The sequence below is a fragment of the Tasmannia lanceolata genome, unplaced genomic scaffold, assembly GCF_043159265.1.
Source record: "Tasmannia lanceolata isolate RefF3 unplaced genomic scaffold, GAP_Taslan_0.1 ptg000025l, whole genome shotgun sequence".
Classification (NCBI taxonomy): domain Eukaryota; kingdom Viridiplantae; phylum Streptophyta; class Magnoliopsida; order Canellales; family Winteraceae; genus Tasmannia; species Tasmannia lanceolata.
The window spans coordinates 6,861,070-6,875,829 of record NW_027518702.1 but is presented as its reverse complement, the minus strand read 5'-3'; the positions used below and the strand labels follow the sequence as shown (position 1 = coordinate 6,875,829).

The following is a 14,760-nucleotide window of genomic DNA, read 5'->3' as shown; positions in this document are numbered from 1 at the left end:
TGAAAAGATCTTCTCCCCCCTTGATTTGTTACTGAGTTAAGTGTTGTAAACATTGGAGGCCATCATTTATCACGTGGGAGGCCATGCATACGAGAACTACTTGCCCATTGGCCCTAGTAGCCTCTAGAGGAAGTTGGAACCATAATTAGGATGCTTGAAAGATATCAGATCTATGTTGCATGGGTACCAGTGAAAGTTTCAGAATGCACCATAGGTACCACATGTCAAATTAAGAAAACCTCAAGAAAATGATTCATGGATTCTACAATATATTTTAATCTGTTCTAAAAATTTTAGGTTGGCCTTAGCATATGGTATGTTACTCCTGCCTCATAGGATTGTTGTCAAGGAAAAAGTGATGGCCTGTGATAGTTGGTATCTGAGCTTTGATTGCCCTCTGATAGTATCTGAACGGTGCATGCACAGTCGGGTGTTGGCATGGCCTAATACGTAATAACGGAGACTATCGATGGTGGAGTTGGGCACCTTAGTGCATGGAGTGTTGGTTTCGAATGTGTCGGTATCTTGCATGGTTGTGATGAAGGTCACGACTATGGTTGGTGTATCTCGAGTGCAGACGCACAAGTTAGCATGCACATTATTAGCTTTGCAATACATTTACTTCGTAATATGCTTATGCAAGTAAATATATTCAATAATTTATTAGTTTAATTCTAATGTTTTATTTATATAGTACAAGCTTGCTATTGGAATGAATAAAACTCAAAACCTTGAGGTAACTATAAATTTGTGTTAGTAAATATTCACTAAAGTGGATAAAAGAGAAAAAAATGTCACATTGAATCCTTGAAGTGTCGAAATCAACATGTAATGGACAAAGGTGTTGGCCTGAGCACTGTACTTCACATGACATAATTTAAAAGTACGTTGTATGAAGTGTAGAATGAGATGGCCACAAAGAATCTTAAAGCGATGGGTAGTGGGAATGTAGTATGTAAACTCTGCGATGAAGTTTCATTTTCAACAAATGCCGTAAGCCGTGATTGCTAACTTCTGTTTACCTATCTGATCGGGAGTAGTATGTGCTATCAAATTGAAATACAAACCCTACTTACTCCATAAAATTCTCCACAAATGACTCAAGAAGGCCCTAGCTACACAAATCTACATAAAATGAGACATTTCGTGGACCCTAACAACAATTTTTTTATTGGTTTTTTTTTGAGACCCCAACGACAATAGAAATGACGGATTGGGCCCTCCTAGCAGTCCTGAGGAACGATGTAAAAATGAACTCAAATCTATTAACAGACTGACTTCCCCTGCCCTGGATCACATCACATTCTAACTAGGACCAGCGGTACCTTTGACGGACATGTAAAGCGACATGACCCGATAATGGAACTATAGGGTACGGGTTCCGAAGAGATCTAAAAGTAGACTTCTTACATGCTATCTTAAATTTATACTGACTCAAAATTGGTTGTAGCCCTTCACCTAGAATCCTAGTAACCATGTTCGTCATCATTAAAGATGCCGACACCTTCTTCGACAACCTAGTAGCATCCCTTATGGAAATGAACTAAATTTTTTTTGCATTCCTCAATGAAAGAATACTTGGTCTCATCATCAGGGGTGGGAATTCAACTTTTCTACCATCATGGTCGAGATCTAGCTCTCATTGATGTTGTTCCTCACTAGCTAAGCATTTCAACAATTGCCCTAGGCCGTGATTGCTAACTTGCCGCCTGTCTATCTGATCGGGAGTAGTATTTGCTGTCAAATTGAAATACAAACCCTATTTTGCTCCATAAAATCCTCCAGAAATGACTCAAGAATGCCCTAGCCACACTAATCTTCATAAAATAAGACGTTTCGGAGACCCTAACAACAATAAAAATGGAGGACTTGACCCTCCTAGCAATCCCGAGGAAAGAGGTTACAATGAACTTTAATCTACAAACAAACTGTCTTGCCCTGTCCTGGATTACACCATATTCTAACCGTGACTAATATTACCTCTGACTGACGTGAAAAGCGACGGGACCAAATAATGGCACATAGATTGCGGGTTCCTCAAGAGATCTAAAAGTAAACCTCTTACAAGCCTTCTCAAACTTATGCTGACTCAAAATTGTTGTTAGCCTTTCACCTAGGAGTCTAGTATTGACGCTCATTGTCGTTAAAAGATGTGGACATGTTTTTCGACAACCTAAGAGCATCCCTTACGGGAATTACCTTATAGTTTTTGCAATCCTTAATGAAGGAATATATATTCTTACCATCATGGGTGGGAATTCAAGTTTTCTATCATCATGGTCGAGGTCAAGCTCTGAGTTTTTCCATTGTTGCTAATAATAGTGCATATCTTTCCAATTGCCGTGCAATTGGTGTGGCTAATATGATATATCAACCCTTCATTCATCCTTGGAGTTTTAGGATGTACCACATCACGGTGAATCACACTCTTATCGTGGAGAGCATGTTCTTCTTCAGGGTCATTCCTACCCTCATCATCTACAGGCACTACTAAAGTGGTCTGAGGATTGAATGTCCTAAGGGGACAATCAAACGACCTGTGACCCTGTTCACCACACTCGAAACTTGTAGATATTCTCTTTTGGAGAGAACTTGAGGGAGAGATCTTTGCTCTTCTCCTTTATCATGGTTTTTTTTAGGAATTGGAAATTAAAGATTAGGTTTTTCTAATCTTTTCTCCCTTTCCTCTGATTCAATTTCTTGTTCTAATGCAAGATTCCGACTCATAAATTCCACCTCTTATATGCAAGAGAGAACTCTGATCTATAATTCCTTTTGACAATTTTTTTAAAAATTTCTCCATCTTATGTAGCTTGTTGGATAAAATTGAATTCCTCCTCTTCCTCAAAGTCTTTGTCCTCAATTTTGACTTGTTCGTTCAGTTTGGTTCCTTGAAACTCTTTGATGCTGATTTTCATCAAATCGAACCTTGCGTTGGGGCTTGAGTTTCACCTTAGACACGTACTGGTTTATTGCTAGAATTTTTTGAAGTGTTGTCGAGGTTTGGAGATTAAAGGAGAGTTTGCTTCTACACGGAAACGAAGACTGTCGAGAACCAATATTGGACCGGGAATGAGGAAGGGCCCACCTTGGTTTTAGCTACTGATGACGGGGCTGCATCGGGGACCAGAACAGGGGCACACAGCTGCTCTGTGATATTCCAGATGGGTTGAAAGTCTATGATCCCCTCCCTTGACATCCACTTGCCCTAATGATGTTCGGCAGCATGACCCCAGCTTATTCTTGTTGCAAGAGTTGAATCTTAGGCATAACTTGATCTGTCTCGTTGGTGTATTTATTTATCTTTTTAGGGCATTAGAACATCGAATGATTTTAGAATAGAAAATGAATCTTAGAAAATGAAAAATTAACATAGAAGTAAGCATTATTATACTGGCCTGGCCTTGGAAGAAATACTTAATACTGACCAAACAATTGGTTGTGTTTGGGTGGGAGCTAGTTGATTCATGTTGGGGAACAATGCTTCTTCTTATGACTAATTATGTCTTGTGATTTTACCAAATGCTTTCTTTCCAAGATTTCCATTTTGAGATTTTGCAATTTTTGTTTATAATGTGTCTCCTTGGTTCTTAGTTGGGTGCGTCCGAGTGTGTGCACGTCGGGGGTTGTCCGTAAAAAGTTTGTCTAAAGGTTTTGGGCTTATGGGTTACTACTTATTTTCTCGTATTTGGTCTTGATTTTTGTTTCCTGCCTATACAGAATACTACCACACCGATACAAAATTTTTCTAGTATTGTTGTGTATGAGTTAAGCTTGTCGATGGGAAAGAGTTTAAGAGGAAACTGTGCAGTGTGTGCTTTGGTTTGTTTTGAATTAGTTCTACAAGGAAGTTTTTTGTGCTTTTGTCCAATTATGGTGCCCCTCAAACATCTATAGCATGATTGCTTACATTTTTCTTCTTTAAAAAGAGATTGCTTACATTTTTCTTGAGTCTGGAGGTCCATTGTTCCCTATAAATATCTCAAGGTCTCGCTTACATGATCAATGTAACTTACGATATTGTTTTATATGATTGCCATTTCTATTTCTGAATAGTGAAGCATCTATATCAAACATTAAGGTTGTGTTCAGCAATCATTATAGAAATGACTTCAGCCTCTTTTTTAGGGGCGGAGAATGGAAAATGATAAAGAATCTCTAAAATCTCGTTCAGCTAAAGGATAGGATTCTGCGGAGCGACTCCGAGTCACTCCACAGATTCTCATCAATCCGTTTCTGCGCATTTATTTAGGGAAGAATGAGAGGCCTTGCCAAACACACCCTAAGTTTATAATTACTCAGTTAATGATGAAGGCTCTTATAGAGAATGCAAGTATATTGTCGGTGTAACGTTGTGGTTTTCTTTTTCTCTGGTGATGTTTACAAAATATCAATATACTCAGTTTCAATTGGATGCTTGCTTTGAAAGCCATGATTTTCCTTTCGTTATTGATTAATTATTGTTCGAACTTCAATCTGATCTGCATTTGTGGTTTAAGTTTGCCTCATTCATGGATCCTAATGTGCCCTAGTTTACGTTGGACATCCTTTGCTAACTTGGTAAAGGTTTGCAGCGGGAGTTGGTTGTTTGCTCACATGACATACTAGCTTCGAAAAGGGACTATGCTGCTTTCTCAGTTCTTGTCCGTAGTGATGTTAGCTCCGAGTCTGTCACTACCTCCTTGAAAGGAGGGCATGCCTCCTTTAGTGGAGGAGCTATCCAAAGATCAGATGATATCACTGTGGACAGCACAATTTCCGGCGAACGCCGCCCTACACTTCCGGTGCATATGAATATTGACAGAAAGACCGATGATAGCTCCACATCGCAAAGACGAAAGCCAACAGACAGGGGGTCATTTTCCGGAAAGCAACTTGTGCATAATAGACCCACAGATTTTGCTTCCCAGAACCCAGCAGATGATGGGGAAAAGAGGTCAAAGTTTAAAAAGGTAAATCATGGATTGGTTTGCGTTTTATATTATACTAGGAGCCTATGTCACAAATATCAGTGAGAAATTCATGATATTTTGATTAAACGATAAAAACACGTTTTTACCGCGAAGAATTGAATTTCTCGCTGTTTTATTGTGAATTATCGCGTTGAATTGGGGAGTTGAGTTTAAAAAGTATCTTGAACTTCCCATCCACTTGAGTTTAAAAAACCTTACCTAACCCTAATTCTGAGTTAAAAAAGTATGTATATTTGATATTTAATATTTGTACATTAATTTAGTTTTACCGTTTTTCCCGATATAAGCCTGAAAAAATAAAATAAAAAATAAATATCCCTAAGATTTTCCCTTGCCAAGAAATTCCAGAGAATGGTATTTGTGACATAGCTAGGAGCTTTCTGGGAGATGTTCTCATAGTCTGAGATTGCTTCTGCAGCACACACAGACGTTTCAGAAAGAGCTGATAATGACGTCGGACCAAGCATCAATGCAGAATCAACGGTTGCCTAAAGGGTTTGCTTACGTTCCTATTGGGTCTCTTCCAAAGGAGAAATTGGCCATCCATGACACTAACGAACCATTAGATCCTGATGGGTAGGAGGAAAATCCTTGATGGTGTCTTTGATTACACTTCTTGAGGCCTACCTCTACCCGGAACATATATTTTCTGGCACGAGGTTTGACAAGTTGGCAATTGTTTGCACGATTGTTAAGTGCAAATGAGTGTAAGAACGAGTGTAAGACTTGTGGCCATTGTATCCATACCCCATAGGGATGCTGTCGTGATTCAGAAATTTTTATGGCAGCATTGTATATGCCCTCTGAGAGCAATTGTACAAAGGGTGTGAGTTAGTCCCCATCGCTGTATGTGGTAGGCCCGAGTCGCCCGATCCCTGTAACTATATATTGAGGAAATAGAAGGTATCTTTCATGTTGCAGGTTGAAAGTTATTGTTGTATATTCATATCATTGCGACTGTCAAATACTAGGTGGCAATATCAAACAAGGGCCACGTAGCTTCTTCAATTGGATTTTTGCGGTACCTTGTTGGCTAATTTTTAACGTAGAGATACGCCTAATCATCGTTGACATTCCAACTTTTCATTCGTCGTTTTCATTACACGATGTGGTTATTGTTTACCTGGCTAGCTGATATGTACAGGGACAGTGCTATATATGGAGTGTGGAGTAGTGGACAATCTTTATTAAAAACTTCAGCTTCCCCATTCTGGGCACCGGTCACATGAATCGTTTTGCTGACGTCCCCTGCTCATTTTTCAAAGGGCTAAAAAATGAGAATAGTGGAACACTGACTTGGTTGGTATTTTTCATCACTTAATTCTGTTTATTTTGTCATGAATAACAACTTTATTTCTCGTGTAATTCGCGATGTATTTCAATTTTTCTATGCAGAGAAGGGTTGCATGTAGGAGGCCATATAGCACATATGGTAAGGTATGTTGGTTATGTTTTAATGCTCTCATTTTTTATTTGTTAGAAAGTGAAGACTAAAACATTATGTGGCAGGTGGTGATACTGGTTAGCTTTTCCCAAATTTGGCGGTAATGTCTCGGGAGGGCATTGATTGAAGTGAGTAGGGTTTGGAACATTGTTGCATCTGAAGGTGAGGCTGTTTGCAGTTCCATATTTGTCCTACTTCGGTATTTGGTTACTGTTTGGCTGTTTGCTCCTATTTGACATGCATGTACTTCTGATTCATTTCTCCATGATTTTCTGTACAGTAGAAGCTATGATTTCTTAACATTACATGCTTTTGTTACATGGAAAGCCTAGGTATCCCTTTTGGGCAATGAACCATTTCTTTGTCACAATGGGGAACTTTTCTGGAATTCTTCTGAAGTGGTAGGTTCTGCTTTCCTTGGTAACATAATACTTTGTCCTTTTGTTTTCTAATTTAGTGCTGCATGTCTACCTGCAAAATTGAACTCAAATACTAATTAAAAAGGAAATACAAAAAGAGAAAGGCATCCAGATATAAACCTCACTGTTGATAAGTTTTTATACCTGCACCCATCTGAATTTACTCAATATCTCAATGCTCAGACATATATACCCATAAGCTTCCAAAAGTCCCATGTGTCCTGAAAGAAACATTCTACCATTGAGTGAATACGTGTGTCCTGAAAGTCCCATGCATTGATACAAAATAGAATTCATGAAAAAATGTTAAATGTTTTGGATCTATACAGAGAGCTGGAAATGTTAAATTCATATCCACCTCAGGAGGCCTAAAAACTTGCTTTGAGACCCGTCTAGTGGGTTGCTGTGGTCGTGTGTTGAATTTATGCGCCTAAAATTTTACGCAGTTTCATATGAAATTGTATGCTTGTGCCATTTGAACTCTTTAGTTGAGTGAGAAGGAGTAATGGAAATTGGAAGGGGAAGTTTGTCATTCAGATTTTTTCTTGTGCTGATTTGTATCTAATTCCTATCTGGTTTTCCGAGCGGTTTTTGTTTTTGTCGGAACGCTTTATAAACTTTTTGATTACTGGAAAAACTTCCACGTTTCAAATGGTTTCTTAAGCTGTTTTTGCCATGCATTTCAGTCATCTTTTGGTTAGCTGGGTGGATCTTGTCTTCCTATTTTTCTTTCTTTGAATTTGTTGAGGTTGTGTAGATGTAAGGGATTTTATTAGAGCATATGGCCTTTGGAGAAAAGTATTTATTATGTAAAAATTGCCAATTAGGGACATCAAAATACGAGAATAGCCAACGGGGGACACACTTTTGAAAAATTGTTAGAGGGACGAAATGGGGGTTATCAAGTCTCTAAAAGGGCGTTATTAACCCTCTAAACGGGGTTATCGAACTCTCATAAGGGGGTTATCAACCCTCTTAAACAATTTCTCAGAAGTGTGTACCTGTTGGCAATTCTTGTATTTTGATGTCCCCCCATTGGCAATTTTTCCTTTCATTATTTTCGAGAGGTTTTATGCGGTTTTCTGCTTGACTGAGTTCTATCCCTATTTTATCACTTTTCTTAGGGCATGATGAACAACTAGGAAGAATTTTACATGGAATGTTTTTTTTATATTTGCGGTAGGTAAGCTGGGTTGAACCTCCGAATTTAAGGTGGACGGCCAAATCGTTTACCATTGAGCTAGAGGCTCAATACCTTTCCATGGAATGTTTGTGTGTCCAAGGGCATGTTTGGCAGCCCTGAAAAATTGTTCCATGGAAATATCATGAGCCCAATTGTAAGAAATGAGCCGAGCGAGAGGGGAGTGGCTTGATAGGGTAGTAGAGACCAGAGAGCACAAGAAATTAATTTAAAAAAACAAGTGAAAACAAATGGATAATTTTCCAGTGTTTTTAGAGGGCTTTCAAGCTCTCCTCGAACCCAGCCATAGCATGTTTGAAAACCATGAAAAACTATTCCATGGAATATTAGTATGCTGCCATTTGTGAGAGAAGGGTGGAGTGGGAGACACCTGGGAGGGTGGTGGAAGTGAGGGGAGCATGAAAAGCCTCTGAAAAAAAGGAAAACTTACTACGTAGAATATATATAGTGGGGCCAGTTGTGAGAGATGGGCAGAGGGAGTGGATGAAATGCCCCTGAAATTATGGGAAAAAAAACCGAATTTGATAAGAGGGTAAATTTTTCACTGTTTTAAGAGATTTCTCGTGCTCTGTCGAGTCTCCCTAACACTTCAACCCTTCTCTCCCAATTGGGCCAACTAATATTATTTGGAATAATTTTTCATGGTTGACAAACATGACCTAATGGTGAGAGATGGGCCGAGGGGGGAGATGAGATACTTCAGAGGGTTGGAGTGGGGAGAAATTCCAAATAAAGCTAAAAAAAACATATGTACTTGGGATATCTTTGGCAACCATGAAAAACTATTTCATGGAATATTTGTAAGATGAGTAGAGCTGTAGAGATAGACGGAGGGGGACAGATTTTAGATGGCACGAGTTTAGAGTGCATAAGAAGTCCCTTTAAAACAGGGAACAAATACGCTACTGCAAATGTAGTTTCTCATCCTATTTTTCAGCAGCTTTTCATGATCCCTGTCTCCCACCCTCCAAGTCTAGCTCTGCCAAGCTCTAGCAATTGGCCCCACCAATATTCTATGGAGTATGTTTCTTGTTTTGTTTAGTCATTTTCTTGGGATGATCCTAGTCTTCTTATCTGTAGAGGAACTGCACATTATGGAAACCTCTATTGATCTATTACCAGGGATTATTAAGGACCTTCAATTTATGATGATTTCCTTTCCAAATTATCAATAACCAGATCATTTCCCTCTAAATAATACATACAAAAGGAAAAAAAAATATTTCTGAGGAAAATATCATTCAATTCTGATAGAAAATGATTTCTGAGGAAAAATTTTCTTCCCACAATTTAGTGGGATTATATCATAAAATGAAGTCCCCTCCGGATAAAAATTGAATAGGGTTGGTTCAAGTTTTGTGTAAACAAAGTTAGAACTTTTAGAAATATTTTTCCTTCCCAAAGTTTTGAAGAAAAATCCTTCAAGCAAATAATATGCTACCGAGTAACGTGTAGTTCACGCTACACCGAAGTCCTCAACTAATCCTTTTACCATATATACTCTTATATAAAGCGGGAATTGTTAACATTTTCTTCCTCCCTTCTTCTGCCTGTACTCTATCTACATCCTTATACTATATATAAAGCGAGAATCATGGGTTATTTTCTTCCCCACTTTACCCTAAATCCCAACTATATCCCATTTGTATTCTGCATGTCCTTTAAGATAAAGCTTTATGAAATTTCCAGGTTCCTTTGCTACGTTTGGTTGCTTGGACCGGCTCGGAGAATAGTGGAATAGGAAGTCAAAGGGAAGAGACAAGAATTTTGAGTTGCCTAGAATTACCTCGGAAAATTGTGTAGTAGTGTAGGGTTGCGCGGCAAATAATGGGAGAGTAGAAGAAAAAGTACATGAGAGAGAGCATCATTCCCTAGAAAGTTCAACCATAATTCTTTGCTTTTGGATTATAGATGAACTGGTATGGTTAGACGATTAGGGGCTTGAAAAGTTGCATCCGTTACCAAGGGTCGCTACGAAAACTGGATTCGATTTAGAATTACTGTCTATTTAATAGTATTGTTTTTAGAATTATTGTCTTCTGTGCGCATTTTCCATTTCATAGCATCATTTGTAAATTAAGACAACCATATGAGGACCACCTTGAACAGTGGCGAAAGTATACCATGTAAGTTCTAAAGCACATAACCTACTATCTCTTTAAAAGCCAATCATCCTACTTTGTGTTAGAATATGTGCGATCCACCGTTGGATTAGGTGTAGATCTCACCGTTAGATCTTCTTGTGGGAGATTAGGCAAGTTGGTTAATGAGGCAACCCACTAGAATAGGCAGCTAGATTTAATTAGTAAGTATATTAGATTAGAATATTTCATCATTATCTCTTTCCATAGTTTGCTTGATCTCTTTCTATGTTTATCATGTATGTGCTCAATATAAGCACACCTTGAGCTCTATTGTAAATCATCCAAGAATTAGTGAAAATCTCCAAAATTCTTCATGGTATCAAAGAAGCCGATCCGGCCTTGATTAAAATTTCTGCAATTTTGATTTCCGGCGGACGGCTACATCGGCCGTCCGCTGGGCACTACAGCCATCAATCTCCATCACAAGCTAGCCATCCGCCTGCAACTCTGATTCGGATTTTTCCTCCATTGTCCCTCTCGATTTGTTCTCTCTTTTTTTATATCCAAAATCATGTATGATGGCTTCTGCTTACATATCAGAATCTCGTATGGAGGATTTTCTTCCCAATGCCGTTGGCCATGTTTGGATTGTTTGTCTCATCACCATGTTTGGTCTTGCCACCATTGCCGGAGGCTATACTCGTCCTATTGCCTTCGGGTCACAAACAAGACTTCCCTCTTGCCAACCATACCCAAGACCATTTTGTTGACATCCCACGGCCATTTGAAAAGGAGAATAACCTTCTTTGACTATCTCACTCAGATGATCTTGGCATCTTGCACGATTTTCCATTCCAAAGGGCAAAGGTGTTTGTATTTCAAAATGAGGTAGCATCAAGTCTAGCAATGATGATCTTTCCAAGACAAGTCACATTATGTGAAAACTATACCTCTCTTATGTTTCAAAAACTCCTTTCATTAGTCTAATATTGAATACCTTTGTACTTGATAAAGGCACCCTCCTTTACCCATCTCAATCTTAGGTAACATGCACCCCATTCCAAATTTGATAACCCTCCCCATATTTGTTACATGCACTCTCTTTTTTTACTCCCTTTCCAAAGTTTCGATGATTCTTATTTTTGTTTCCGTCATTATTCTCAATCGCTAGTGTCGCACTCCATTTTTCGTTCTCTCTCAATTTCTCTTTTTCCATCTTAAAACTTTTCTTATCTTTCGTTTATTTCAGTTGAGGTACCTCTTCTCTTCGAGGTGCGTGCCTGAAATTGATCGCTCTACTCAGTTGAGGGGCCTCGATTCTTTGAGGTTCGTGCCTGAGAGAGCCAAATTCCATGAGGATTGGTACTTGCCGACCCATGTGTCTGGCCCATTGAAGCCCATTCTTGCACATCGAGGCTTTGGTCCATAGTGACCCATTTTGAGACGGTTCGGTATTCAAAACCGGCCTAAAGACTCGCCCATTCCGGCTTGAGTCCAATTCAGTTCTTTGAGGCTTTGTGCGGCTCATCTTTCATGTGACACATTCTTCAACAACAGGCGGCAATTCATCTTCAGCAATATCAACAACAGGGACATCAATCGTAGGATTGTGCATAAAAAAAAATTACATTTTGTATTGGAGACTTTTATTGTAATCAAACGTATATCGATTTTCAATCTATATATGTTTGAAGGGGCATGTTAGAATATCTGAGATCCACCGTTGGATTAGGTGTAGATCTCACCGTTAGATTTTTCTTGTGGGAGATTAGGCAAGTTGGTTAATGAGGCAACCCATTAGAATAGGCAACTAGATTTAATTAGTAAGTATATTAGATTAGAATATTTCATCATTATCTCTTTCCATAGTTTGCTTGATCTCTTTCTATGTTTATCATGTATGTGGTCAATATAAGCACACCTTGAGCTCTATAGTAAATCATCCAAGAATTAGCGAAAATCTCCAAAATTCTTCACTTTGGACCAGCGTGTTATCTGATTACTCAAGTTCTTGAAAATTGACATAAAATTTAAAAATATAGGGGAGTTTGAGAAATTTGTTATGTTAATCACTAACATTTTTTCCTACCTCATTATCTATTATAATAAAATCCACCATAACAAATTTGATATTTGTTTTCTATCATGCTAAAAAAGCAGCTTACCAAACAGATGCCCCGTTAACTTTTTCTTCCATACTATAGCCTAAATTCCATCTATATCCTACAACCTCCTTTTATCAGAGCCATTCTTTTTTTCTGTTGCTATTCTCATCCATGCGAATACTTTCTTTCCCTAAGGCTATCTTGCCACTACAATCCTATTTTGCCCCTCGAGATAAAGCCAAATCTTACCGATTTTTTTCCGAACTCACCTACACAGATGTCAAATGCAAACCCTACGTGGCTTTACTCCCTACACGTGTCCATAGTAGAAATAATTCTTTTTCTTTCCCTTACCCTCTCCTTCTCTTCTTCATTCTGCTATTACCCATCTAACAACTCTGCTAAGAAGAAGAAGGAAAAAAAGAAAGAGAGAGGTAATCATGGATTTTCGGGTGATGTTGCTAAGTGGAGCCTCAAATAACCCCTCCTTTGTTCTTCACCCCTGAGGTCAGAGGTTCAATCCTGAGAAACAACCAATTACTCCAAAACTTTAAGCTCTTAGAGTCAGTTATTTAATCATTTATACTTCAACACTCCCCCTCTCATGTGGCCCATCTTTTTTGGGTTGGTTGTACATGAGGATTTTTAATATCAAGGAATTGGAGGGTCTTGAAACAACGACCCAAAAAAACAGCCCTTCTTTACATTGCTATGATTCTGGACATGGACTTCTACCGACCAAAATGAGATTTATACAGGGCTCACTAAAATATGCCAATTGTGGAGAGTCTGCAAAGGCATCTAATGAATTAATCTTTTATGATACTATTCTCCTACATTATATGAAAATTGATGAAATTCCTACCCTAGCAACAACTACCCTCTTATTCATTTAAATTTTAAATGGATTGCACGTGCATATTTACTTAGTCAACAAAAATTAGGCAATTTTGTCCCCATGGACTCTCTTCTTGGCTCTTTCTTCTCAATTTCAATGTAAGTTGGGCATACTTGGTAGAAGAAGAATTTACTTGTCAAAGTTCCACACCTTGTCTTCTCCCAAGTCCAACTGTGAGAGAGAGAGAGAGAGAGAGAGAGAGAGTACGGTCCCTTGTCACAACACGACTAAGACCCTCTTTAGATTGCAAGAAAAACATTTGGGACGGAAATGTCTATTTTGGAAATTTTTTTCTTTGCATGATTTAAGGAGGAAATGATATCAGCACAATCATGTTTTAATAATTGCACTAACCCATCTTGTCTTTTATTGTTTAAACTTTAAAAAGCTGTCTTTTATTGTTTTAATAATTGCACTAACCCATCTTGTCTTTTCTCAACGGACACATTGTTCTATTGTCAGTGTTTCACCTTGTTCTTCCTGACACTCAAAATAAATAAGGACAAGAGAATAGGGTTGCATTATGAAAGAATGTAAACATCCTCTGCTGTTAACTAAATGGTAACTTTTTTGCAGAACCCAAAATTTACCCTTGTGAATTTCTACTTGTTATAAACTATGTACAGAGAACCCACTTTTAGGATATTCACAAGCAAGATGCCTACCCTTTCCATTAGTCTGTCTATCAAACATGACCACATGCCTTGCCTTTGCCCATATCTTTCTATGCTCATCAAACAATTATGCTAGCCACACTAGATTTTAGTGTATTGCCTTCTATCGTGGGCTTTTGGGTTCAATCCTGAGCCATGTTGCACAAGGTAAGAAACGTTAGGTAAGCCATACTAGAATTACCACCATATTTCCATTTGCATTTCCATTCAAGATATAAGAACAATTTTTTTTCCAAATTACAAGGTAAGAAACGTTAAAATTGACATTCATAATTGCAAATGATGGATGCCAAATTCTTTTAGCTAGCATCCACCTTCATAGGTATAAATTATATACTTCAAAATCCTTTGAAATTGATTGAAAGACATATTGCCCGGCCAACTTTTTACACTAGCAAAATTCTCATGCTAAAATGACATTGCAATGGCAGAAGAAGCACAATATAATTCATTAGTAGCATACGATGAAAACCGACAACTAGGTAATAGTGTCTTACCTGAGCGAATTGATTATTCTGGGTATTGGAATCAATGAGGCTCGAAACATTAATGTACTGAACTCCTTCATTAGCAACATGTTGCTCTTACCGGAAGGGTGTCAATTTTGGCTCGGGCTCGGAGGCTCGCTCGAGCTCGGCTCGAAAAAAGCTCGGCTCGAATCCTTAACGAGCCGAGCCGAGCCGGCTCACCAGGCTCGTTAAGCTTAACTAGCCGAGCCTAATTTAGGCCAGGCTCGCTCGGCTCGGCTCGTTAAGGCTCGTTAAGAATTTAATATATTTAAATATATATATTATATATTAATTTATACATTAAAAGGGTTGTCCAGGGAGTGAAAGGGGGGGGGGGGGGGGAGAATATGTCACTTCATTTTTGGAACCCCATTTGCTACTAGGACCACCCCCCATAGTGTAAAAAAAGTAGTCAAATTACACTAGTAGGGCTGTCCAGGGAAGATGAGGGGT

The 14,760-nt window shown here is 38.6% G+C and overlaps 1 protein-coding gene across 5 annotated transcripts in view; it reads left to right on the top strand.

Moving 5' to 3' along the window:
• Positions 1–6,787, top strand: part of LOC143857520 (PHD finger family protein) — a 46,611-nt gene extending 39,824 nt beyond the window's left edge. For 2 of the 5 annotated variants that reach the window (XR_013238685.1, XR_013238683.1), the window contains exons 19-23: positions 4,575–4,952; positions 5,392–5,876; positions 6,118–6,272; positions 6,369–6,410; positions 6,483–6,787. Coding sequence is in view for 1 of the 5 variants with exons in the window: in XM_077367961.1 (XP_077224076.1) it covers positions 4,575–4,952; positions 5,392–5,553 (540 nt within the window). In the remaining 4 variants the exon portion in view is untranslated. Of the gene's footprint in view, positions 1–4,574; positions 4,953–5,391; positions 5,998–6,117; positions 6,273–6,368; positions 6,411–6,482 lie in introns of those variants that run through there. The other 3 variants (XR_013238684.1, XR_013238686.1, XM_077367961.1) reach the window with 3 other exon arrangements.
• Positions 6,788–14,760: the final 7,973 nt, after the last annotated feature.